At 37.7% G+C, this 27,748-nt stretch overlaps 1 protein-coding gene across 2 annotated transcripts in view; it reads left to right on the top strand.

The window, feature by feature from the left end:
- The window catches only part of NAV3 (neuron navigator 3), a 277,623-nt gene that overhangs the window by 210,859 nt on the left and 39,016 nt on the right, over nucleotides 1-27,748 (top strand). For both annotated transcript variants that reach the window (XM_010003059.1, XM_010003058.1), the window contains exons 14-22: nucleotides 2,279-2,555; nucleotides 4,673-5,372; nucleotides 6,897-7,385; nucleotides 13,921-13,962; nucleotides 16,242-16,402; nucleotides 18,239-18,427; nucleotides 21,286-21,338; nucleotides 25,121-25,144; nucleotides 27,400-27,477. In XM_010003059.1, the coding sequence (XP_010001361.1) occupies nucleotides 2,279-2,555; nucleotides 4,673-5,372; nucleotides 6,897-7,385; nucleotides 13,921-13,962; nucleotides 16,242-16,402; nucleotides 18,239-18,427; nucleotides 21,286-21,338; nucleotides 25,121-25,144; nucleotides 27,400-27,477 (2,013 nt within the window). The remainder of the gene's footprint in view (nucleotides 1-2,278; nucleotides 2,556-4,672; nucleotides 5,373-6,896; nucleotides 7,386-13,920; nucleotides 13,963-16,241; nucleotides 16,403-18,238; nucleotides 18,428-21,285; nucleotides 21,339-25,120; nucleotides 25,145-27,399; nucleotides 27,478-27,748) is intronic.

Raw genomic sequence — 27,748 nt, 5'->3', positions numbered from 1 at the left:
GTTGCCTCCTGTGATTTGATGTCAAGTGTTCGGGACACAAAACTGACACTCAATTCCATTTAGTCTCCTGCAGGCATCTGGTTCTTGCAGTTCAGAGATCTGTTTTGTAGATGTACATTGTGGAAGACTTTGTCAACAGGAGAAAAACAGATATTTGTCATTTCCTTCAGAAAATGGGGAAGTAAAGTTACTTTGGGAGTGAAGATTAATCCACAGGACAGATTTCAGACCGATGTCATGCTCATGCAAAGATGCTCACACAAATGCCAGTATTTCAACCCTTATCATTACCCTTCCCACCCCATCAGAGTCTCCCACAGTTGCTAACTGGTGATCATTCACTTCACTTTCACATCAACACTGAGGGCCAGCTAGTCCTGGCTTACTTGTTTGGCTGCATCATCATCATGATTGGGAAATCTCTGGTTGCCCATTTAGCTCTTTGTGGGTTTTTCAATTTGCTCAATGATAGATAGAGATGCAGCACATGTTCAAATGTTGCTTTCCTGCCAAAGCTGCTTTATGTTATGAAGGCTAGGAACAGACCTTTATCAGGTCTGCCTTTACCAGGCAGAGTAATCCGAAGGCACTGTACTTCATGCTAGCCTGCAATCTCAGCCAGAAACTGAGATGAACAGTATAAATAAGTGTTTTGCCAGCTGTTCTGCAGGTGTAAGACATACTCATGCAACAGAGATCCCTTTTACAGTCCTTTTAAGTTATCAGAGCAGTGCTAGCTGGCTATAGCCTGAGGAAGAAATTACATATTTTTTGTTGTTTTCTTATCAAAGGAGAGTTAATACTGCTTTTCAGATCAAATAATGGTGAAGAGAGGCTTTTAGAAACTATCATACTTGTAATTTCTTGGAAATGCTGCAGTTTGCTTAAAAAATATATAGCTATGTGTTTATAACCATTCATTTATGAGAAAACTTCTGGGAGCATTACACATGTTGTGACACCACCACTAATGACAAGTCTTTTCTAAAGGACTCTGCAATATTTGTGTAGATATTTGCTTGGGCTCTTTTCTCATCAATCCTTACGCAAAATTCTATGCTAGTGCCTCCAAAGCACATAGGAAATTACAAAGTGCAGAGAGCTTTTGCATTTTGTATGCCTCAAATCACAAATATGTAAACAGCAACTGATAATTCTGTCCGTCATCTAATCAGTATTAATCCTACTTACAACTGCACTGCCTAGAAACAGAGGGATCTCTGCGGAGAGGGAGTTGTGGCAACACAGAACAATAAATAGCCCTTCCCTGAACCTGTTCCAGTTTGCGTGAAGGTTGGCTGCATGAAGCTAGGGCTGGAGTTACATCGGATAAAAGTAATGCACAGTGATACCTGTGAGCAGCATTCCTTTTTGCTGTTAAAGAGGGGCAAAGGACTGGTGAGATGCTGATGTGCAAATAAGGCTTGAGGCTGAGGTCAGGAGGCTGCAGGAGGTAGGGTTGCAGTGAGTAGCCTGTCATCACAAAGAACATGAGTCTTGTGGAAAACAGGGTGTCTCCAACGTTTCTATTTAAGCTGCTTTCACAGCTTCTGTGTTGTCTGTCTTGTTGGACTGCTTCTTGCAGCACAACCTTATCAGCCAGCAACAGGGAAAGCAGATGCCACAGGGGTGTTAAATCCTCTCTAGAACACCTTCCACATGGGTCTGATTTTAAGAACAAGTGTGACCCCATGATATAGCTAGAATGAATTTCTTATTGAAAACAATTAATTTCAATGGAGACCAACCAGTAGAAAAGCCATTAGCTGTAGCACTGATGATTTTGCTCACTGGTGGTATAACATACCTAGTGCTCCTGGAAGCAATGTTCCCAATTTGGTCCCAACAAGGCTTAAGCATGAAAAGACAAGAAACCAGACTGAGGTTATTTTAGTAGTATATTTAAAAATTCCCTAATTTAAGCTTTTAGTAAAACCTCTCAGCACAGCAATTAATTTGGTAAATTTGGAGGGAGCTGAGATACAATAGGGTATTATCACTGATGATTAAAGTACATTATGTTTCACTTCATTATGGTTTATCTATGAAGGAAAGAGTTGAAATCTTATGAAAACACAAGAAAAAAGAAGAATGTCTTGCCAGGTGGGAATGTTTTTAAACTTTTGGGATCAGGATAATAAGGTTTTAGAAGGGAATTTTCAATGGCCCTTGCTACAAATAAATCAATGTGCTTATTCTCCTCCCCTTCTGTGATTTAAGAAATCAGCATATATTGAAGATGCTGAAACTGACCATTTCTCATGCAAATCTCTTGTAGCTGAAGACAGACTCAGAGAAGCGCTCAGTTACAGACTGCGAAACTTGGGGCAGCACTGAAGAGCTGAAGAAACCAGATGAAGACTTTGACAGCAGCGTAGACAGCAGTGGCAAGTGGAAAGGCCTTCCCTCAGGGCTGTCTGAAGAGTCAGAGAAGGGAGGACAGAAAGCATCACTCTCTGTTTCACAGACCGGATCCTGGAGGAGAGGCATGACTGCACAAGTAGGAACAACTCAGTCCAGGCACAAAGCAGGAACAAGTGCACTCAAGACCCCGGGTAGGAAACTTCCGTAGTTCAGATTACAGCTTTAAAAATTTAGACTTTATACTTAGAATTAAGCAGTAAGAATCTTTAGCAGGCTAAAAATAAATATTATAAATGTGAGACAGATGAGGAAATGGAAGCATATTGGTAGTTCTTCTCAGAAATGACTGCAAGCCAAGATTATAATAATGTACTAACTTGTTCATCTGTATAACTGTTCATTTGCTACACTGCATGCCAACAATTTATTAATTGCACATGAACGTATCCATACCAAAAACTGTGATTGCAATTTGGTTTACTATCATTTGAGTATGTCAGCATCCCTTCTGGAATTCTTAAAAGTATTTTTTGGAGTCATCTACGCTTTATCTTTGTTCTCCAGAAAGCCTGTACCTTTGATAATTGAACATGTGCATAGAAATGGCCAAAGATTAGAAACTGAGATTAAAAGATTTAACATTCAAAAGAGAAGACTAAAAATCAGTGTTTATGAACTAAAGCTGAACATTCCAGATACTGTGGGTGTTCTATAGACCACTGTTAAGAGATAAAAAATTGTGAAAAAACATTTTTTACACACTTTCTTCAGTGCTAGATGACTTCTTACCCAATATTGAAAGGCCTCTAAGAAGTAATAACCACTTACACAATCTAGTTTTGAAGTAAAAAAAACCAAACAACAAAACTGGGGGAAGGCATCTTTGTTAAGAACATCTAATCCGTCATTTTACTAGAGAAATGTCAATTCTTGGTGGACATTTTCTAGACCTTTGGTATATCCTGAGAAAATACTGCACGAGTATGCTTTAACCTTCAGTTGCAAAGGTAACAAATTAAGATCTCCTTTCTTTGTGAGCCTCTTTTGTTCCATTGCAATTTGGTACTGCTAAATATTGGTCAGCTTCTGGTCTATCAGAACTCTGAGGAGCAATTCCATGGTCAGTGGTCACATGGATGCAGAAATGACACTCCTGTAGTGGCAATTTAAAAGGGAGATACTAGAAGGTTTACCACATGCCAAGCTAAGTATCCCAAATCTGCTTTGCTAAACATGAGTAGGCAACCACTGTGCAACAAACAACTGAGACCTTACTCTAATTTAATCTAATACTAATAGCCTTTGTGTTCTCCGTGTGGGAGTCAGATTCATATCTTGGCATGTGCATGTGCTTGTGAAGCATAAAATGTGCACTAGATAAAAAATGACTTGTAGGTGTTGCTCTTTATTACAATTTAATTTCTTAAGATAAATTAGGCTGCCCACCTCCAAAACTTCCATAATCACTTGAAAAGTGAATTAAATACTTTGTTAAGCTGAATATTTATTCCTTGTTAGGAACATACAATAGATGCTAAAGAGAAACTAGAAAAGAAATGGCATTTTTTTTGCTGTTCGTAATATAGAAAGAGGGTATTTTCTTTGAAGACAAAAGAAATTATCTTATTTAAAGTTTTCTGAATGTCACAATAACATTACATGGAAATATATAATAAATAGGTACATAATTGTGCAGTACTGAAGGCAGCCTCTCAGAAAATCTAAAATCTTGAAAAGCTATCAAGGATATGACAAAGATTGTTAACTTATGTAATTGATACCTATTCATACCACGATAACATTATCTCTCTGATAATTTTGTGTAACTAAAATCAGATCAAACTTTGTTATATATTAAAAGTATGTATTCTGTGAAAAACAAAGAACTCAATAAATCCCATTAATTTCTACATGCATAATTAAGGTAATACTTCTGGAAATGTTAATTGCTCATCATCCTTTATTTTAAAATATTATTTCTACATATAGAAATACCATTAACAGAAAAAAAGAAAAGCCAAATATTTCAATCAGGATAATTTTCTATGTCTGTGCACTCCAGCTATATATGAAACTGGAAGTTCTCATGAGATTTTAGGGCTTTTAATACTTAATGCTTCACTGTAATGTATCATACCTGCTATTGACTGCTGATGGTGGACTAAAGACAAAACGGTCTCCTTTCTTAGTGTAATTTTTCTGTTTGTGTATTTTTTCATTTTGAAGTTGTAACCATATAACTTTGAAGTTAGATATTGGGACATTACAACTTAAACACAAGTGACCTTTCAAATGTACTTTTATTTAGGAAAAACAGATGATGCAAAAGCCTCAGAAAAAGTGAAAACTCCCTTGAAAGGAGCCTCTATTCAGCGCTCTCCATCAGATGCAGGAAAAAGCAGTGGTGATGAAGGAAAAAAGCCTCCTTCTGGCATTGGTAGATCAACAGCTACAGGGTCTTTCGGATTCAAGAAGTCCGGGATGGGATCTTCTACCATAATCACCTCAAGTGGAGCGACTATCACAAGTGGGTCAGCAACTCTAGGGAAAATGCCAAAATCTTCAGCCATCGGCGGCAAGTCCAACGCAGGGCGGAAAACAAGCTTAGATGGTTCCCAGAACCAGGATGATGGTGTCCTGCACGTGAGCTCAAAGACAACTCTGCAGTACCGAAGCTTGCCTCGCCCATCAAAATCCAGCGGCAGCGGGATCCCAGGCAGGGGTGGCCACCGCTCCAGCACCAGCAGCATTGACTCCAATGTCAGCAGCAAGTCTGCGGGTGCTGCTGCCACCAAACTGCGAGAGCCGAGCAAGATCGGCTCTGGGAGGTCCAGCCCTGTCACCATCAACCAGACTGACAAGGAGAAAGTGGCTGTGTCTGATTCTGAGAGTGTCTCACTATCCAGTTCCCCCAAATCCAGCCCAACATCAGCCAGTGCCTCTGGCACAGTGGGGCTTAGGCAGCCAGGATCCAAATACCCAGATATCGCGTCACCCACCTTTCGAAGGTTAGTGCTTTTCTATGAATTCCTGAAGTTACAGTGTATAAGCCAGGGGTTTTCAATGCACTGGACAAAAAGCCTTTTCAGGACATATTTTGCCATGAACAGAAAAGCAAGTTAAAAAACAAATCAAAGGGTAATACTTTTTCACACCACACAATTATTTCTCTAAGGCCTAAAGACCTCCCCAGACTTGAAATGACTGTTTCTTGGGCTTTGAGCATTGTTAGGTACATTCCTATAACAACAGTTAGAAGGATAGAGTAAGTTGTAGTCAGTGATCCATATGGGTCAATTCCAACTCAAGATAATGTTCAGGCACACAAGGCATTCCCTCTCAATACTCTGATAAATCCCCCAAAGGGAAGAAGGTCACCACGTTTGGACACATTCTCTTACTGGAACAGATGATGCCATATCCCAGTCAGAGAACTGAAGAGCTCTAATATATAAATAAAGCATTTGCTTTCACATTGTTGGCAGCTCCAGCTATAAACTTTTCATTATCTTAGCAGCTTTTCTACATCTTTCATCACAAACAAAGCTAAATTTCAATTGGTAATGCGCTATTGTAATGTTTCTGGAAATATAAATCCGAATGAAGTATAAATTGGGATGTAACATTTGCACTGTTCAAGAAAAAAACAATAGTGCCCTCTCGTGCCTTGGTACTAAAACAGCATCTCCAGGCTGCTGGGGAGCTGCAGACTATTTTTGTGGACTTGATAAAATGGATTCTTTCATAAGCCTTGCTTACTTTATATCGCAGTAAGTTTTTGCATTTATTTCTTATTAATTTATTAGCTGCACCTTAACTGCAGCTTAAAATATCTTCAGTAAGACATTAAGTCATCACATGAACTTTTATTTCAACAGTTGTAGAGGATTTTGATGGGGTTTTTTATCATCACCACTGTAGAATTCTTCTGTAGAATTGCTGAAAGCAATTTTGTGAAACACATCTCAATCCTGACTGTACTTGGAGACAAACCGAGCCCCTTTAGCTCCAGTGTAGTTTATTGTGTCTGAATGGGTACTACATGACCAATGACTGCATGAGCATCTGTGCAAAAGAACAAGAGGGAAATTTTATAGAAATACTTAGCTGTTTATTAAACTGTGAAGGATTTTGCAAGTGTTTATTACAATCATTTTAGCTGATATGAAAGTGAGGTGTTTAAAAGCAAATTACTTAGCTGTGGGAATGCTTCATTACTGCATTTGAGTGAAAGTGTAATCTGTTTATGCACTAGTAAGACAAAAACATGATTATCTTACCTCTCTCTGGGAGGATCTGTATGTGCAAAGAACACATCTGAACAGGAGTGAATGAAATCTGTTGCTAATGAAACTAACCCTCATTGTTGTGCTATGGTTAAGAGAATTTAATTTTGGCATGTGATTGATCATCTAGGTAGGCATGATTTTAGTAGAGGTAATTAAAAATGTGTAGTTTGGCTCTTAGGATGTTACGCCATGAATGTTTAATGTGGCTATCAGTTTCTCTAAAGCTATTTGTTTTACATTTAGGTTGTTTGGTGCCAAGGCAAGTGGTAAAGCTGCCTCTGCACCCAGTACTGAAGGTGTGAAACCCACATCGGCAATGCCCAGCCCTAGTACCACATTGGCACGGCAAGGCAGCCTGGATTCGCCATCCTCGGGCACAGGCAGCATGGGCAGTGCAGGTGGGCAAAGTGGTAGCAGCAGCCCCCTCTTCAGTAAACCTTCGGACTTAAATGCAGATGTTGTAAGCTTAAGTCACTCCTTGGCTTCCAGTCCTGCCTCAGTGCACTCTTTCACATCAGGTGGTCTTGTCTGGGCTGCAAACCTGAGCAGCTCTTCAGCGGGCAGTAAGGACACACCAAGTTACCAGTCCATGACTAGCCTTCACACCAGTTCCGAGTCTATTGACCTTCCTCTTAGCCATCATGGCTCTCTCTCTGGACTGACAACAAGCACTCAGGAGGTTCAGAGCCTGCTCATGAGGACTGGAAGCGTCAGATCTACTCTTTCGGAAAGGTGAGCTTGCCTATAGATACAGTGACCACAAAACAAGTGAGAGGCAAAAGGACAGGAGCAAAAAAACCCCAACAAAACCAGCATCCCTCCACCTGTTTTCCTAAAAGGACACTGTTTAATTAGTGGTGTAGTCCTTTATGTTAAAAAGGAAGGAAGAAATGAAAGCTGACAGGCATTGGAATCAACTGTCTTTTAAGGTTTTACAAGTACTTTTTCTATCTTTAGAATTTTTTTTGTTCCCCTTTTTCTGGAGAGCAATGACAGAAAAGAGAAAAAATGTCTCATTAAAGGCACATAATGATCCCTGCTTGCTGGATCTGCCTGCTGTCCCAGCAACTGGCAGCTTCAAAGATGTCTTACCGCCCTCTTGCTAGCAGGCCTCCTCCAGCAGTGGGACCCCACCAGTTTTCTTCCCATTAGCTCAAAGTACAAGCAGAGCTCGTGGGCCCGTGCCTTCAGGTGACCAGTATTACCTGAAAATGCCCAGTCCTGACAAGTTGTTTCTTCCATGGTAATCATTATACAGCTCCTTACTGAAATGCAATTTCATTGGCAGGGAGAAAGTTTACAGGTTGAGACCCTCACTACATGCATAGTCTTGCTGGGTGTCTGGAACAGACAAACAAGAGAAAGAAAGGCTTTCCTCTGCTTTCTCTTTTTTATATGCAGATATTTTACCATTTATTTTATATTATAAAGTGGTGCTTCCACCCTGTCACATTGTATCATGATTTATTTATTCATTTATTTTTGTGTGTGTATGTGTGATATATTTATTTGACTTTTGCAAAGGAGAAAAAAGAAAGAAGCAGTAAATAATTTTCACTTTCTGTGAAAATTTTCAAGATTTGACAACAGAAACTCTTCTCTTACGTAGAGACTGACAAATCAATAATAAATATTTCATTAGCCTTTGATCCAAGAAACAAATTATGCTGAGTCAGTCAGAAATATTTTAAACATTTTAAGGTTAAACTTAGTTGTTTAACAACATAATTGTTTTAAGGAATCAAAGATCTTTTATATAAAATGTTAAGATTTTTTCCCTTTATATGAACCCAGAGATTTTTCAATGCCAATCCTTTCCTTGGAAAGATTTCACTTTCAATGAATCAGCATTAAAAAACTTAAAAAACAACCTCCCAAAAAATACAAAACAACCAAAACCTAAACAGTGTTTTGCCAAATCTAGATGGAAACTCCACACATTTCATTCTTTTATGTTGCATTCATAAGTATTACTACATCAGCTAAAATCACATCTCTTAATAATATAATTACAACAGCATAAAACATATGTGTGTACCAGTATAATGTATGCTAACAACAGTAGCTAAAATTATGTTGATACATGAATACTTTATAATTTGCATGGTGCCTTTGTTTTTTAAGTACTAATTTACACTTTGTGCCATGAACTGGCTGTGACATTTCTTATAAAGCTAATTATTAATATTTAGCTTATAAAAGCCTTCATTAATTTTTAGTGCTACATATATGAATGGTGAGGTCAATAGAATGATATGAAAGAGTATGAATTTATGCCAAAGATCATATTTATACAGAGGATGTTAAACATCACATTTAAAATGTTAATGGTTTGGCATAAGCTCCTGAGCAGCCCCCACTACTAATACTTTATGTATTTGTTCAGTGACTTAATTTCAGTGGTTCCAAATACTTTGCCCTTGGCAATATTTTTAAGTTTCAGATTTGTCCATATGGGGATATTATGATTGAGTCCAGAGAGAGCCATTTATCATGTTGATCTGGCCTCAAAACAAATATATGTACCTAGACAAAATGGTAAATCATTTCTTGAATTATACCCCCAATAGGCTTTTTGCAGTTTGATTTTTCTGAAAGGTCTGTTATAAGTGCTGTGTTGTTTCTAAACTGTTTTATAAAGTAAAACTTACATGTAGCAAAGCATTTTTTTACAACAAAAGCATTGGTTTGCAATGTTGGAGACAGAGATGTTTGGCAGCAGTTTATGTACTTTTTCCTGTAAACTCAGACTATATTTGAGATGCCTCTGGCAATACTAGTTGCAGCTTGGCATGACATAAGAAATTATCTGCAAAGAGGCCTATTCTTTTTCTTCAGTAACTGTTGAGCTTTCAAAAGACTGAGTGAGCAGTTTGTATAGTGACATTTACTAATATAATGTTAAGACAAAGTCTGAAAGACCGAAGCACAAAATGCGATTCAACTAGTAAGTGACAAAGTTTATGCAGAGAAAGCCTAGAGAAAAATAAAGAGAAGAGAGAGCTAACAATAGATTATACAAAGGTTTTTCTTCATTGAAGCATTACCTGCAATTTGATAGCTAAGTATCACTAATGACAAAAATGCTAAGAGGCAATAAAAAGTTTAAAGATTACTCTGATTTGTTGGTCCTGATGAACTTTCTACTTCCCCGCTTAAGACACAGTATGAAATAGCCCTGAAATCATTGGGAGTGAAAAGGTTTCAAAGAACGAAAGGAGGAGGAGGGTTGGGGTGGAGGACAAGAGGCTTATGGGTGAGGCCTGTTTGCCTCTGTTCCTGGAACATATTAAACAAAAGGGGTTAAGTAACAGATAACATAGGATTTATCATTAATAGCCTTTTAACAGCCATAAGTTTAATAGCCATTAACAGCCATCCAGAGGGACCTTGACAGGCTGGAGAGGTGGGCCAATGCCAACTTTGAACTTCAGCAAGGCCAAGTGCAAGGTCCTGTGCCTGGGTGGGCACAACCTCAGACACAAAGGCAGGCTAGGGAGAGAACAGCTGGAGAGCAGTCCTGAGGAGAAGCACTTGTGGGTAGTAGTAGATGAGAAGCTCGACATGAGCTGCCAGCGTGCACTCACAGCCCAGAGAGCAACTGCATCCTGGGCTGCATCAAAAGAAATGTGGCCAGCAGGGCCAGGGAGGGGATTCTGCCCCTCTACTCTACTCCTGTGAGAACCCACCTAGAACACTGTGTACAGCTCTCAATCCCTCAGCATGGAAAGACATGGAACTGCTGGAGAGGGTCCAGAGAAGACAAGTGATCAGTGGTTTACTAGCCTGAATGGTTATAACAGGTCAGGATGTATTTTCACAAATACAAAATGGATAGTTTCCAAAATGTAGGCAGTGTCTAAGGGGTTGTAATGCCATTGTTGGGGCAAAACATTTTCCCAGTTATTTTGAAAATGAAAACATCATGTATAAATCTTAGCAAGTAGTTATCCCATTCTACTTTTTCATATTAAGGCTTTAAATTGAAGATTTGGGGACATCAAGTTTTAAGAAGGATTTCTTCCAACTTGGAAAGAACCCAGAAAATGGGACCAAAATATCAGGGTACATCTATGTTTCCTACTAAGGAGGGGAGGCCATGACTGCCTCTGAAAAAGCAGTCACGTGTCCTCGAGACAGAAAGTCTGCAAGGTTTCTGCCACATGTGCCCACTCATACCTCGCACGGCTCAGTCCCTACAGGGATGATCAAATATTGCCCACATCCATTTTTTAAGCCATCAGATCCTACCAGATTCTTTTACATTGTAATAACCAGAAAATATGTTAAGTAAATACTAGCAAAATACTGCTTTTTCAGCAAAATTTGCATCTCCTTCAGAACTTTGTCTGGTTTTGCACTAGCAGTATTTATGTACACAAGTCTACTTCTGTTGTTATAGCAGTGTATCCACCTCTTTGGGTGGACACTTGTATTTTAGTTCACAACAATTTAGAAGGATTAAAATAAATCATACAGGTACTTATACTCTAAAAGAAAACTGTATGCTAGGGTTAATTGGTGAAATATCACTGGTTTACTTGATAACGTTTTCCAGGTGGACACATCACCAATAGTTCTTTTGAATCCTTAATTGCTGTTGGGCATTGCAGATTTGTATCTGTCTTCTGCTTTATCTGAGCGGAATGCAGAAATGCAGAAATTAACAGTGGTTTCATCAGCAATAATGGCTGCATTTTAAGATTAACAAGGTGGAAGTAGTTTCTAATTACATGGCTGGTTTGCTGTGGTTTACTTTAAAAGGGTGTTTAGTTTTGAGGGCCATGAAAGTGCTTTGAAATCCACCTAAGCTCTTTGAGACTTTTCCATTGGTTTAGATTATCACCATAGTTGATGATTGTTGCTTTAAGGTATGAGAGTGCATCTTGCATCAGATTTTCTTGTGTGCTCAGCCACTTGTGAGAAGTCAGTTTGAAGTCTCAAATCAGCTCAGCCCAGCCTTCCCTAGACCTCCACAGGAGTTTTTTTAGCTTGCAATTATTTGTTTTATTCCCTAACAGCTCTGAAATAGTTAGATGTAGCAGGTAGGAAACTGAGAACTGTAAAACTTCCTGTGGTTTACCCCAGAGAACTTGCAGACTGTTACAGCAGTGCAAAATAAACAAAAGGGAATGGACATACTTCAGCCTACATCTGTATGCATCTTCCTGCAAGACTGCTTTTGGCTATTGATGTAGCAAAGGAAAATGTCAGGAATATTACAGTATTTTCAGCATCACACTATATTGGTATTTGTTTTGAGCCAAAGAGACAGATTTCCATTAATTCATTGCTTATTTCAGGAAAGGGCTGGCTTTTTTTCATATCGTTAGAGAAGAATAGAGGCTGATAGTGTCCTAATGGGATCATAGCATGTAAAAGTTCAGTTCTATTTACTAGAAGTCCAGTTTCTGTAGAAGTTAAATACTTCTTGGTGGAAGAATGCGTTCAGATATTAAAAAGATATGGGCTTTTATGGATCTGAACATTACACAGAGCTATCATTAATAGTTTCATACAATTATCTGAAATACAAGAGCATCTTTACATTATTTTAAATTTCAAACAGCAGAATAGGTGTTTGCTACATTCACTTTTATGCAAGTGTAATAAATCCACACTTATATTGAGAAGTAAACACATCTATTTCAATTGAATACTTGAATTCAAAAGGTTTTTTAGCAAAATCCTATGGTCACTCCTAGCCTATTTGTCTGATTAACATATAGCTGTTGACTTGTGGATGACTTGAAAGCAGCACTGATTGGCTCTTTTATTCTTATATAATGTGCTATAAAGTACTTTGAAATACATTAAACTTCAAGTTAAAGAAATATTAGAAAATGTTGTTCAGTAGGATGTTTGAAGTATATGCACAAGAAACTTTGTTATTATGATCATATTTATTTGCATTGAAATTTAGAGGTTCATAAAGGGTCATCAAGGCACCATTCTTCTCTGAAAGGAACTAAATGAACCATGTATTCAAATGTTCTCTTTTCATCAACCATTCCTGGTCTTGTTAGCTATGTTGAGAGCAAAATACTGCAGATTTAGTCCTCTGTTTGATAGAGGACTGACTACTCTGACATGGACCATGATAGCTCAGCCTGTGTTGAAATCAAGCTTAGTTTCTCCTTCTGTTTGCTTTTTCCCTGTGCAGAACAAGGGGCTCATTAAACCAGTAAAATTGCCTATAAAACTTCTTGATAGTAAGAGTTTAATTCCATTAAACTGAGCCCTAGTGGTAACAGATTGTTAACACCAACAGTATTTTCACTGCCTTCACCTACTTGGATCAAGGTCACATGGCAGTGGGGTGCCCAGCACACTAGAAAACAACCTTTAATAGTGGCATGATAGTTTTCCTGGGTAAGAAGAATCCTAAGTTAGTGTTGTTCTCAGAGGTGTGATTATGATATGTAATACAAAAACTTCCTAAAGCCATTTTGCAATTTAATCCATATGGAAACACTAAATTATGTTATTAAGGGAAGAAGATTGCAACACTTACTCCGTGATAACTAGTTCAAATTCAACCCACACTAGTTGGGGACTGATCTACCAAGTCTTTATGAGGAAATCCGCGAATGACACTTACTTTGAAGGAGGGCTAGTGGGTGCCCTTCTAGTGATGATAGTTGAATTAGGAGATTTCCAGCCATAGATGGAATGCCAGTGATCAGCCACTCTGCCACTTTGTGTGTGTAAATACGGAGCAGTGTTGCTGTGGTGCCACTTTACATTTTTCCCACCATCACCCTACTATGTGAGCTCCACAGCAACAGAATGCCCAGGGTCTGTATATTTAGCTCTGACTTCTACAAGCAGAGCTATCTTTTGGCTTCTGGCAAGGCCATGCTGTCTCCTAGCAGGTGCCACAACCTTCCTTTCTTTTGGAAATCTATTGGTATATCATAGGCAACTGTGAAAAATAAAGATTCATGCTGTGACCATATGATTCTCATACAGATTACAGGGTAAAGCTGTAGGAAGGTTAGAAATTTCAAGGAAGGACTTCTTTTTTACTTGGGCAGTCTCCAAATTACTATTGACCCAGCCCAGAGCATGTCTAGATGAAAAACGAATGTGCAGCAGTCCATGTCCTACTGTCCACTCAAATGAGTCAGGGATTTATCATGAAAGATAAATTAAAAAGCACTAAATTACCTTCTGTTATGCACACATATCTAGACCTTTAAAAATTTGTAATTCTGAACAGTCCTGTTTACTGTGTTCCTTAGGGATTTTTTTTTTATTTTAACAGCATGCAGCTTGACAGAAATACACTACCTAAAAAGGGATTAAGGTATATACTTTTTTGAGCATGACTGCTGCTTCTCTGTTTTCTTGTAACCTTCTCTACACTCCTTCCTTTTCTTTCGCCTTTTGTTGATCCTTTTTACAAGAGTTCTTGATATTTAGATACAAAAAAACCCAAACATGCATAATTAATAAATTTCTTTTCAAGATATGCAATGGAAAGTAAATACTATTAAGTATAATTTCCTTATGCAATGAATTTTAGAGACATTGAATCCTGGTGAGCTATGAGACAAAATAAGATACTTTTGCAATTCAATGGGACTAACTGTTGGAAACATTCTTGAGAAAATCAAAGCTTTAGAGGTGGATTTCAACTTGAACTCTAAATGCAAACACTCGTGCAGTTTTAGTTGAAGATCTAGTAAATGATAAGGCTTAAAATTGCTTATTTTAATATCCAAAGCATGTAGGTATAAAATGAACCCTGCTCCCGCTAGTCTTATTGGTCCCTCTCCAGCAATACTAAAAGTACAGTTTTGCTACTAATTCCCCACTAATTAGAGCTACCTTCATTACAGGCAACAGAAGTAATTCACCCTCTTGTCTGCTCCAAAGAAGGGATCATTAGGTAACTTGTCTGGCCTCATCAGGCATGGCAGCCTCCTTAACCTCCCTAATCCAGGAAGGAGATTTGGCAAGCAAGGGTATATATGTGCCTGCACACAGACACTTTGCAATCTTCAGGTCACTGAAATTACACATTTAAATCTCTTGAGTTATTGATCAGTAATATTTTAAGAAATGTTAAGATAGTGCTAAAGTGTTGTCACTAGAAAGCACCTGCTGCTGTTCTGCACTATCCATTAATTTAAAATAATTTAATCAAATTTCCTGTTATTCTGAAACAATCATTTTGGATTGGGAGAGAATGGAAAAGGTGGAGGACATGAAAGAAGCATAAAGGGCACCCTGCAAGGCTACAGTGGCATGACTGAGGTTTGTGGCCATTCAATTGTAATGGTGGCTGAAATCTGAAAGTGAGATGGAATGGGAAAACAGCTAATAGGCGTATAAACCTCACCAGTTATCCCAGAAAAAGTGTCAGCTTGATTTAATGTACAGAGATCCGAGTCCAAGGCCCAGATCTTGAATTCTCATTTTGCCATCTTTCTGATCTGATAACCACTGAGTAATTCTGCTCTACCACATTTATAGGCAAAGATCATAACTGTCTTTTTGAAGGGAGATAGCGAATATTTAATCAGGACAAGATGTTTTAATGCTGTATATTATTATACAAAATCCCAAGCACAGCATGAGAACTTACACATTTATTAATCTGCCATCGAAGCAGAAATACTTGTGCCTTGCAAGCCTGAAGGCAGGGAACCAGAAGCCCTGTCTTCTCTGCTGTTTGGGGAACACTCATGGCTCCTGACAGTGGTGAAGAAGGTGCTAGTTTCTCAGCAGGAGATTGTGCTGAATGAAGCAGGGGATTGCAGAAAAGGCTGAAAACAATTTATTGTTGAAGACCCACACTGCCTGCACATTTTAATGCTTAACTGCTGCTAGCATTGCTCTTCCTCCAGCCCAGCCAAAAGAGGCTGTGCCAGTGAGTTGTCAGTTCTCCATGTTAGACTATGTGTCAAGCTGCACTCGTTTTATTGGTTTGACATAGGAAGCAGTTGATTAGTTATTTGATTGCCAGACTTCTCCACTCCAGAGAACTTGTTACCACTAATTGTGGATTTTTCCTGTTCCTTTTCCTCCTACCAGTTTGGGGCAGGACACACTTCCAAGTGGCATTCAGAGTGACAGCCTGTCCATGCAAACTCCTTTTTCAGAGTTGTTCTGTTTTTCTCCTTTCGTCTAACCAGTTGTCCACACGATCTGTGGCAGAGATCATTTTGCAAGCTGCTACTCACATTTCTTGGCTTCTAATCTCTCCATTCCCCACCCCAGTCATACAGCTGCCGAGCTTTTGCATCAACCTGCGCACTTCCCTGTAGCTTTGAAGTCCTTCCCTCTCAGCTCAGTTGTCTGTCTTCTACAGTTTATCATCATATCTCTTCAAAGGAAGGGAATGCTGTTTTGGGGAGGGGGATGAAATGGGAACGGGTCTCAAGTCCTGTACTTTTTTCTGTTGTGATAAGATGGTAAATTTTACCTTGTTAAAATCCTTGGTGTTAATCATTTTACTGGACTTGATGTTTTCCAAGGGTTTTGTTCTATCTAATTGGTGAAGGGTCCTTATGTGACACCTGTTTCTTTCCAAACCACCAACTTGTCATTGTTTTGAGAATGTCAGCTGTGATTTTTCAGATATACTCCATCATCCCGGCAGACAAGTCAGGAGGAAGGCAAGGAATGGCTACGGTCCCATTCAACTGGAGGCCTGCAAGACACTGGCAGTCAGTCCCCGCTTGTTTCTCCTTCAGCTATGTCTTCATCTGCAACTGGAAAATATCACTTTTCCAACCTGGGTAAATACCGATTCCCTTCATTGTTTCTGCCACTCTAGAAGAGAATCATAAAATTCAACAGTTCATATTTATTAGTTTGCCAAACTAGGTAATTTCTTTTAACATCTCCATCACCATATTGTGGTACATCACTAATGAAAGGAAGATAATGTGTTGGGTTTTTTTTATGAAGTAGGCCAGGGTACCTCCAATTTTGCATGCAGAAAAAAAAGCACAGATTCCCTATGATTTGCCCAAGGAGAAGAAAGTCTGAGGCAGAGCGGGAAATTAGGCTCTAGTTCGGATTCACAGCCAGTAGGATGATTTCCACTGAATTTAGGGAATGTCAACCCAGGCATTAAACATTGCTTTTTTCCTATATACAAGTTTGCTTCGAGATAGGCCTTTCCAAGGCACTTTGGGGGCTGGACCTGGCTATAACTGAACTGGGCCAAATCCAAATCCTATGCTTGAATGCAATATAAACTCATAGGATGTGAATCACCTTTCAGATTTATTTGATTACAGGTCAAGACTTAGACTTGTTTCTTCTGGATCTTGTTTCAGATTAATCCAACACAAATTAAGTTTTGTTAATTTTTTTTTTTCCTTTAATGATTAATAGAAAACCATTTATTTGCACTGCTCTAGACGTACACAATGAGCTTTTTAGTTTCTTACTGTGGAATTAGCAGCAACCTTTGAAGCATTCACACTTCAGTCACTCTATCACAGATTATGGCATCTGTAGGTTACAATCACTAAAAGAAACTTGATCAGACATACAAATGTTGGTCTTTATTACATACGGGAAAAGAAGTTGAACAAAGCAACTTCTAAAACTGAAATTGGATCCTGCCTAAGCAAGCCACTGCTTTGGATTTCTTCCATGTACTTGCAGTAGTTTTAGACACAGCTCTTTGTAGGCAGTGTTCCTCTTAGTCTATAATTTTCTGCTTATAATTATCTTCTCTTTTTGTTCATAGTTCTTGTACTCACAACAGAGAGCAATAAGATCATGGGGTTTTAAATTTTATTTTATCATTGTATTTTGTTTTTTTTCATTATCATAGCCCTACAGAATAATTTGGTCTCACAACACAGCTGCTCTGGTAGTTTATGACTTAGGGCACTTCTTGAATGATCTGAAATAAAAGTCCTAACACCAAGGCTGAATATGGATAGACAGTTAGCTCTTTCTTCTAGGCATGGAGTTAGTGTAGTCCAGGTGAACGATAAGCAGGCTTTCCTTCCTACTGGCAAACAAACTTTGCAAAAGTTTAAAGTAGGTTCATAAACGCTGTTCTGGATTTCAACCATGAGTGACTGGAATACTCCTATTTATTATCATAAGATTCAATTGGCCTGTGCAGGAGTTATAACCAAATCTAGTGGGAGGGGCTGTAGAAAATCTAAGGATAAATATGTCTTATGTATGCCAATAAACTTTTTTCTTTACAGCAGTTTGTAAGATAAGTATATAGCAAAAAAAAAAAAAATACAGATACTGAATTATTAAAAGAGCTACTTAAAAAAAAATACTTACAACTTCTTAGTCCTTTTTAACTTTTTAATCTCTCCTGTCGATTTTCTGTCTTGGGCTGTCAAAGTGAACAACTATGTACTCAGACACCAGTGTTAGCGTTACCATGTGTTTTACAGGACTAGCTTAATCCAGCTCTGGGTCCTCAGAGATCATCTGCTTCACCTTTTTGTGGTGGTTTTGCATGTAGGAATAAAAGCCTTTCAAGCATGAAGTCCATCTAACTAACCATGTTAGCCATACATTACAAATCTGTGCAAAACCAAAATCTGTTTAGTGGAAACGTGCTTCATTAATCAAGTTTTGTATTCCAGTGAGTCCAACCAACCTCTCTCAGTTTAACCTTCCTGGACCCAGTATGATGCGTTCAAACAGCATCCCAGCACAAGACACTTCTTTTGATCTGTATGATGACTCCCAACTGTGTGGCAGTGCTACATCCTTAGAAGAGAGACCACGAGCAATTAGTCATTCAGGTTCATTCAGGGACAGCATGGAAGAAGGTAAGACTGAGTTACTATTTGGATCAGCCAAAAGACTCCAGTACAGGCCTGAAAATAGGCCTCCAAAGTGTAGTAAAATGTTAAAATATTTCATCTGCAACTTAAAAACTTATATAATTTTGTGAAGCATTTTAAATTTTGTTATGCTGGACTCACAAGACTTTCTTACCATAAAGCATGGATGTTATTTCTTACGCACAGTAATATGCAATGCTGTGAATGTCATAGACATACAAGTCCTTTATCAGAAATTTTGGAGAAAGGGAAATCATTATTCGAAAATTATTTTATTCTCTTTGCCTCTAAATCTGAAGTGTTTGAGCATACCTTGACTACTCTTATTCCATGCTTTCTTAGTCCTACTTTCTTAGTTGTCATGAACCAACTAGTTTTATGTGGAACCATTTCCCAAATCAGTACTTTCTTTCTTAATCCTGTATTCCTACTTTCTTTCATACTCCTGTATTTCCTTTTTTTTTTTTTCCAAATGTCAGTGCTACTTAGCATCCCCTTTCTTTTGTAGTCATTTCATTTCCCCACTTTCCTGCAGACTCCTACAGCAAATACTGTGTGAATTTCTGTATTTAGATTGTCATTTAATATGATCTTACTCCTTTCTTTATTCAAAATATTGCTGCTGGTCTGGTTTCTTTAATGCCAAGTACAACGCCTGGAATTTGGGATTATTTTTTGCCTTGGTTTTGGATTTTGTTCTTTTTTAACCACAGAGCATAATTAAATGCACTGTAACATTTTCTTCTGCCTAACGTTTCTGGTAAATCTGATTATTTGCAGAAATCTTACAAGCACAAAGGTCTCACACCATATAAATTAAAAACAAAAAAACAACAAAAAGCAAAGCAGAACCAAAACCAAAGAAAAAAAAACAAAACCCTAACAAAACACAAAAAAAACCCTCACAAAAGCCCCCCAGTCCCACTCAAATTTAATGGAAATTCATTCCATAATATCATCTCATTACTCTTGCTCACTGCTCAGCAATGACAGTGTAAGTGGTCTTTATAAGCAAATAAAAATGTCTTCCTCTACTCCCAAAGCTCACACTTATAATATAAAAGCCAGAGGGGAAAGTCCTACATTAAATAATGGACAACTAATACTTTTTAATTTTTAATTCTTCTGTAGTTTAGATGATATGTCAGGCAGACATCTGCATATGTAATGCTAGCAGTAGGGTGCAGGACAGATCAAGCTGTGAGTTGTCAGCACAGAGAAGATGGTTGAATGCACAGAAGCATATCATGTAATTCAAGGACATACATGACTACAGACCCTTTGCTGAGAAACAGGAGAATTATCAAAGGAAACACTGGAAGAATAATAGAGAAAACAAGGCAAATTATTTATGCATAGAAAATAGGTGTTAAATCTAGAATTTCAGTAATGGGTCACCAGTGGCTTTGATGAAAGCTTTTTCATTTATCATGTTTCATATCCAGCTGCACTGGACAACCATGATCAACCTGAGTAAATGAAAGTCAGTGCAGCAATAATAAAGTTTTGTGCAGTTCATGGTGTCACAGTTTGACTCAGGTTTGACAACGCTCTCGATCCCCTCCCCCTCCTACCCAGGTAGGGAAGAAGAGAGAGAAAAAGAGAGAGACTTGGCTAGATTGAAAACTAAACTACACAGTGTGACTAGTTAAAAGAAAGCTTGCTGAAGAGAAAAAAAAATCAACAAAAAGGAAAATTGGCTTCATCCTGGTTCAAACCAAGACACATGGTCATTATAGATTAACATGAAATGATGCTGTTGGAAGGCTAAATGTATTTTACTTAACACAGGAACTCTGAGGAAGGTTATAGTGAAATAAGTTAGGTAAAGAGTAGAGTCACAGTGTGTGAGAGTAGAATGGGAGTTTAGCTGAGGGATTTAAAGCAGAAACTGAAAACCAATGATAGATTGAAAGCAACAGGATTTCACTGGCCAGTGTACCATGTTTATAAATATTTCCTCACTTAAAAAATTACATTTAAAGTCTATTTGGCTAATTCAAGTGTTCTTGTATTGTCAGTTTGGCATAGAGATGCCAGTATTAACAAAAATAAATTTATTTCCCAGACCCCAGCAGATTATGAATATTAAACAAATTTCTTCTGAACCAAAAATGAATATAAATGAAATAAATTATCTTCTTTCAAATTCCGTGGTGGTGTATCTCTTCTCAGTAGAGTCATTGGAAGCAGAAGGGCAATTTTGTCTCAGTTTATTCTTTGGTTGCCAATTTCAGAGAGGCCAGGAACCCAATTATTTATTTATTTATTTTTAATTTTTTTTTTTATTTGAAGTCCTACAATATTTACTTGGTGCTCTTGAGGCTGACTCCACTGATGATTAGTGTAAATATGGGACTCAATCTTGCACGAGCCCCTTCACACAGACTACAAATGCCAACATGCTCAGGTCTGCCTTGTGCTTAGGGGAGAAACAAGCTGACCAGACTCCAGGAGCTCAGTCCAGGGAATGTGAGCTGTTTTGCAAAGCATAGTCTCTTATTCAGCTGTGGATTGGTCTATAAATAGCTCAATTCCTGGTTTCTCTCAAGAGTGTGTTTATCAAGTGATTTGTTGACAAAACAATAAAAGTGATGCTTGGTTTGCTGGTGATGATACTGAATCTCTCTGGCTTGCTCTCACAGCAAAGTGCTTTTTCTGTATAGAACAATCTTTTTAAGTGCAGGGAAAATATCAATAGCTCTTCTATACTAAATAATTGCTCATAATTACTCTTTGTGGAAGATTGGTTCTCATTTAAAAAATATGTTTACTTATTGAGCTTCATGGGGAAAATTTTATGCTTTCATCAATATTTCATGTTATTTTCCTTTTTTTTAAAGTACATGGGTCCTCATTATCACTTGTCTCCAGCACATCCTCTCTCTACTCTACGGTAAGTATTGACATTTTAGAAAAACATTCTGCCTGCCTCTGTTCTTGTTCATTGTTCGTGAAACTTTCAATGCTTTGAGGTTTAGAAGGATTAAAATTGTACTGCAATAAATCAGGAACATTTATTTTCAACTATAATAATGAAATAGTCTATAGAGGAACATGTCTAAAAACATCAGGTACACACAGATTAGGTTTTCCAGGCTTTAGCAGCAAATTGCAAGCAATTCCAGATTATTTTGGGGAGGTAGAATATACATACAGACTAGCTGCACATTCAAAGTAAACCTCCATTTTGTTAGTGGAAAAATCTTTACTACTATTTCCCTTTCTGTGAGACACTATGACCAGTTTGCATGGAAGGGATGACCAAAATGGTAATTCAAGCTTTGATATAAAATTTTAGAAGAATGTTATAAAACTGATAGATGGTAAAAATCAAATTGCAAAGTGACACAGTCATCAGTATCTGATCAGTCAGTAATTCTGAAATATCTCTGCTGTGGTGTGATGTATTGCAGCAAGGATTTACTAATATTTTTTATTTATATAACCTTCTATCATTCGAGATTACTGAATATCTTGAAAATATTACCTAAGTCCCATGATATTAGAGAATGTTATTTTTCCTGCAAAGCAAACTTTAAACTGTTCATCAAAGTCCATAGTGTAAGCCAGTGGAACGTCTTCTGAAATGTCTGACTGTGAACTCACATTGCAGTTAAGCCTGACTCCTTAAACTATGGATTATGTAGACAGGATAATAGAAGTTATAGAAAAATCTACCAAGGCCAAGAAAGGAATTAGTGTGACAAAATTACTAGAGTTGACCTTTACGGATGATTTTTTATCAGAAATTCTCCTGCTTGATCCCCTTCTTCCTCTGAAAAAAAAAAAAGTTTAAACTTTTCAGCAGTTAATCAGAAGGTGATGCACAAGGGGAGTGTAGAAAAAGGAAAGGCTGGCAATCAGTATCACATCAGCTGAAAGAAAACACAACTTTTCATTACTCAACATCATGGTTCAGTGCTCTGTTTTCTCCAGAAAGGGACTGCTTCACAGGGTTATGACACATGTAACATTACTAGATTCAAGTTTTTATACAGAGCCTATCATCGCTATGCAGGAGTGACAAAGCAGCTGCCTTTCCATAAGTGTCTTTATCAAATTTGTCAAACATTGCCTTGAATCTTGGTGCTGGTGTTTTTCTGCAGCCTTATCACTGGAGATATTCAAAGTACTAAATGAAGATCAGAATCTTTATATATTATCATTAAAGGACAGCTGAAAAGCTGAAGATTGTAAGAGACATTTTATTATTTGCTGCCATTGCAGTACGTCCAAAGAGATAAGTTCTGCATTGCCTTTCTTGTTGATTTACCTTTAGGTTTTCAGGACTTACTTGAAGAGACTGGAAATCTAGGTTGTAGAGTTATGCACGTAGAGAGACTGTCACAGTTTGACTCAGGTCCGACAACAATGCTCTCGATCCCCCCTCCCCCCAACCCAGACTTACTTGAAGAGACTGGAAATCTAGGTTGTAGAGTTATGCACGTAGAGAGACAAACATTTTATTTCACAGAAATGTATGCCATGTGAGTGTACTGGAAGGATTGAAATACTGATTCTGTTTTGACTGTGAATATACCTAGCTCTTCCAGAAGTTGAAAAAGATGTGTGATAGTGTAAATTATGATAGGCTGTCTCCAATTTTAATATCCTCCTGCTCAGTAGGTGAGACACTGCAATTTAGTTAATAACTATACTTCTCACACTGCCTCTCAGCATTGGCTACACTTAGAATCCCTAGACTTCATTAACTGTGCTAATCCAAGCTCAAAGGAGATGTGTAAGGACATTTCATTTGTATGTTAATATTTTAAGTCTTAGGAAAAAAAAGAAAAAATATCTTTACAAGGATGGGATGCATGCATATGATGGAGAATTACAGGGATAAAGAAATATATTTCCTTTCAGATCCTCTTGAACCAATGACAGAGTGCTGGCTACAATGATGACAGCATGAAGTCTTAAAGAAAAATTGCTCAGGTGTATTTGGTTGCCCAGTTCTAAGTTTTAAGTTGATAATATGCCTCAAATCCAGTTCTTTCTCTTTGGTTTACTTCTTATACTGCCCAGAACATTTACTTTATGGGAGCCACCCCTCTGAACTCTGGGAGAGAGGCAGCGCTTCCTTGTACAGCAAAGGAGTCATCTGGTAACAACATGTAGCGCTTCCTTCAACAGCCAGGGCCAGTGGTCTAAGGACAAGGGACCACAATCCCAACATGACAGTTTCAGTAAAAGACCACCAACCCAAATATATTAAATTTTTTTGCTTTTATTGGCATAGTAGAATTCATAAGGGGATACAGTCTCTTTTGATCTTTGAGGACTTCTCATTCACTACATTTGAAGTGACAATAAAGAGAATAAACTTGCAATTTTTTCTGTAGGCAGATCTCCTTTTTGTGAGCCCAGATCGGAATGTTAGTATCAGCTGGTAAATAGAACAATGATTATTCTGATGTACCACATATTACAGTAGTTTATGTCAAGTGTTATACATGAAAACAGCATAGCATTTCAGTCTTTATACTGACTGTTAGTAGATAAATGGAAAGCGACATTTCAAAAAGTCTTCTTCGCTTGCAGCAGGCAAAATAAGAAAACATTTCTATAATCTGTTATTAAAATTCTAACAGCACAAAAGTTTTACTTAATGCAGACTTTTATTTGAAATAGCATAGATACTGCCAGATGCCTGGAAATTTTTTGAGGAACCCTTACATTGTGTTTTCTTAGTCTTTCTAGTTTTATTTACAGCTAATTCTTCTATCTATATTTTCCTTTTACTGCTTACTTCTCTTCCTGACAGTATTAGACTGCTTCTCTGAAGTTGGGCAACTTCAGACCATGGGGTGCATTGATTTCCAGTACATTAACTGATCCTTATTTTCTGTTACAAAAGGGTTCCTTTCTCAGATCACATCATTCCTTTCCATTAGAATCCCACTGAAGCCAGGTTTTTCCATCTACCTAATGCCTCCTAAATTAGAATACTCCCATGCTTACAAATATGATGACTTTCAAAGGTTTTCTTTGCAATGATTTAGTTTATTATCTCGGTGAAAAATACTATTGAGTAAACAGCATTATTATATGGCACAACTCATAACAATGTGGAAAACACCTAAAATTATTAAATCTTATTAGCAAGTTTAAGTTGAAACTTTAGCATGCCTTGGTATTCCTCAATATTTTGGTCATTACTGTGGATGGAAGATGTTGCTTTAAAGTGCAAGTACCACTCATCCCTCACCTTCCCCCATATAGGTTTTACTGGTATGCTGCCAACTTTTGTTAGCAAGGATTAGTCTGTTAGGAATATTGCTTGGTATACAGTAAAGCAAATATGATTCCAGGAGCCAGAACAATCATTATGGTGTAAAAGTTTGCAGGGAACAGACTAAGATCCATGAAGTGACAGCAATGTAAATTTTGTTTTGTATCTTAGAAATGTAGCTGCAGTTCTGCTTCTATTCTCCCTTTATTCCCTGTTTCATGTGGTCAGTATGCTGGCAAATTCTTTGGAGTTTCAGCTGGAGCCTAGCCAAGCAATTTGAAAAGAATCCCATTTATTGTTTTTACTGCATACCTTCCTTAAATGTAATGGATCCGTGAAAATACTCATTTCACTTCAGCATAGCTGGCTTTTGTTTTCTATTACCACGGTTATGTTTTATATTGTTTCTAAGCCATTTCTTCTTTGTTTTCTTCCAGGCAGAAGAAAAGGCACATTCAGAGGTAAATTTTTTTCTTCATTTCTGTAGCTGTGTATGGTTTTATGTTATTTTAAAATGTAATTGTTTGTCTGCTATGGCTAAACGGTTGAGATGCTGGGGAAATGACACTGATTATTTGAACCACTCTTTGGGAAGTTTTGGTAAAGAGCTGATGCAGCTTCTAGTGCACTACAAGGTGTTTTCTTATCATCACGCTGAAGAATGTCTCCTGGCTGAGATTCTGAAAAGGTGGCAAGAGTCAAAAAGGATTGGGCTTCTGAGTGAAGGAGTTGTGATACGTCTGATTTCAGACTTAATACCACTCTGCACTGGATCTAAGGGACTGTGCAAATCTAGGTAATGTGCTGCCTTTCAGGAGAAATACACTTCAGTTGTTCACTTTGAACTCCTGTTCCTTACTTTTTGCATTATATTACATTTCTGAAACTGACCACTTTGATGGATTTTGGAGCAACGCAGATTGATTTCAGATATAAATCAAATCTGAGCTGCAAAACAGCTTCTTTCTCCTTGCAGGGTATAAGAATGGGTGACAAGGCCATGTCAGCAGCTAGATAAAATTGCAGCCTTCCTCAAAATGAGAGAGAGTTATATTAAAAGAGCACCAAGGACTAACAGCAATAAAGTGCAGCACCAAGGGGTACACTTCCACTTCACAGAGCCTCATACCTTCCAACTCTTGCATTTATGCTGCTCCTATTTTTACTACTCTAATCAGAGAAAAAGTCAACTAGAAGATATTGAGGAAGCTGAACAAATAAACATATTCTTCCTTACTTGCCACAGTATATTTAAATAGAATTTTGACATGAATTTTTAAAGCTCCTTTCTCTGAAAGATAATACAAAGGAGCTAAAGCAGCATGCCATAGCTTAGTAGTGTAAATGACAATTCCTCATTTAATTGCCTTTTATATAGGGTGAAGAAACATTTATTTCCTGTGTATTTCTACATGATGTTTTTTTAGTATCTAGGTCTTGCAGCAGAGGTCAAACAGCACTTCAGAACTACCTTTGTATAGTTGCAGGAATATGGTGAAAGTGTAGCTTAAGCAGAAATGTCAAATAATTGCTACTGAAAACCAAAGAGAAAACTTGAAAAAAGAAAAGGGGCAATCCAGGATACAGAACAGCTCAATGATCTGTCTCCTTTGCTCTGAGCTAGTGTAAATGACCTAGCTATTTTTGTATCATAGATGTACAGGAGCTTGTTCATTCTTAGAGCTTCTGCGATATTCCCTGTTGGTTTTCATAGGAGACACGAAAGTAAAGTACTGCAATAGTCTTTACTAGTGAATAATATGTGCTCCCTTTCCTAGGGTTGTTCTATACATTTTGCTTCGTTGGTCTGGAAAAATTTCTTCTATGTCTGAATATGAAAGAGATTTCAAGGTGAAACTCTATGCTATGCTTAAGTTCAGTGTAGTGCCTGGAGTCCTTGTGTGATCTCAAATAGGGTAAAATGTGCTTTAAATAAGTCACAAGCTTCATGCTAGATATCTATCCTGGTCAAAATGTAAACAGATATTTTTCTTAAGGATTCTCTTTTCACAAAAGGATACAAGAGCCTAAAATTAAGTTTATTTTCATGCCAACAGGCACATTTAAAGTTCCATTTTTTTAAAGTTGGCAAGGAAATTTTTGAAAGACATATAAGGTTTAAAGAGGCTGCATGTTTGAATCACAGGGACTGAAGGAAGTACTGTGTTAGAGGAAAAAAATATTACTGTACATCATCTAACTTTAGACTTCCATGAAGCAAAAATCTGTGTCTGAAGTAGTGGGTGATTTACTTTTTTGGCACTTCCTCTGCATCTAATGTAGACATTTAACATATGTCAGTTGCATCATGCCTACAGTCAAACAAAGTGAACCTCACCCAATTTTTTTAATGTTCTATAATCTCAGGCATCATCCAGATCTGCTAACATTGATTGCACTAAGGATGGGTTTAGAACTTACAGGATTTGGTAAAAGCAAAACAAAACAAAACACTTACGTGTGCAAACAGAGGATTGTAAGTATGAAGTAACTAAGCATTAGCCCATATGTGCTCCTTCAACAGGGATGAAGGAGACAGTTGGAGAAGCACTAGGTGCCAACTTTTAATAATTTGTATTTCTGAATAGTTCTGAGTTTAAAACGTGAAACTTGTAAATTCTAGAGGGATTAGGGATCCCTCTAGAGAACAGAACAAAACAAAACCCAGAACAAAAAGAAATTGCTGAAATATTGACAGCAGTCTTTTTTCTCCTAGCAAATTCAGAAACTTCGGAGAGAGCTGGTTGCATCACAAGAGAAAGTTGCTACCCTTACATCTCAGCTTTCAGCGAATGTAAGTATTTTTGCTTCTGATCATAAACAGTACCAGAGAATAAGTTATAACTCTGGCTAGTAGCTTTTACTTAATTCAAGTACCAACACGTGGTCTTGGAGACTGCTGCGGTTTATTTATTTTGGTGTTTTTCAAATTAATTATCTCATTAAGTGTCTGTATTGCCTCAGCTTCAAGCAGAAGGCTTATAAATCAAACACAGAGGAAACAGAAATGAGTTTCCACATTTTGAGTGTGACAACAGTCCTATTGAGTTCAGTTTCACTCTTTC

The sequence above is a fragment of the Chaetura pelagica genome, unplaced genomic scaffold, assembly GCF_000747805.2.
Source record: "Chaetura pelagica isolate M959 unplaced genomic scaffold, ChaPel_1.0 scaffold288, whole genome shotgun sequence".
Lineage (NCBI taxonomy): Eukaryota > Metazoa > Chordata > Aves > Apodiformes > Apodidae > Chaetura > Chaetura pelagica.
Note: the sequence above shows the minus strand (reverse complement) of the source record. Positions and strands in the feature narration are given on the sequence as shown.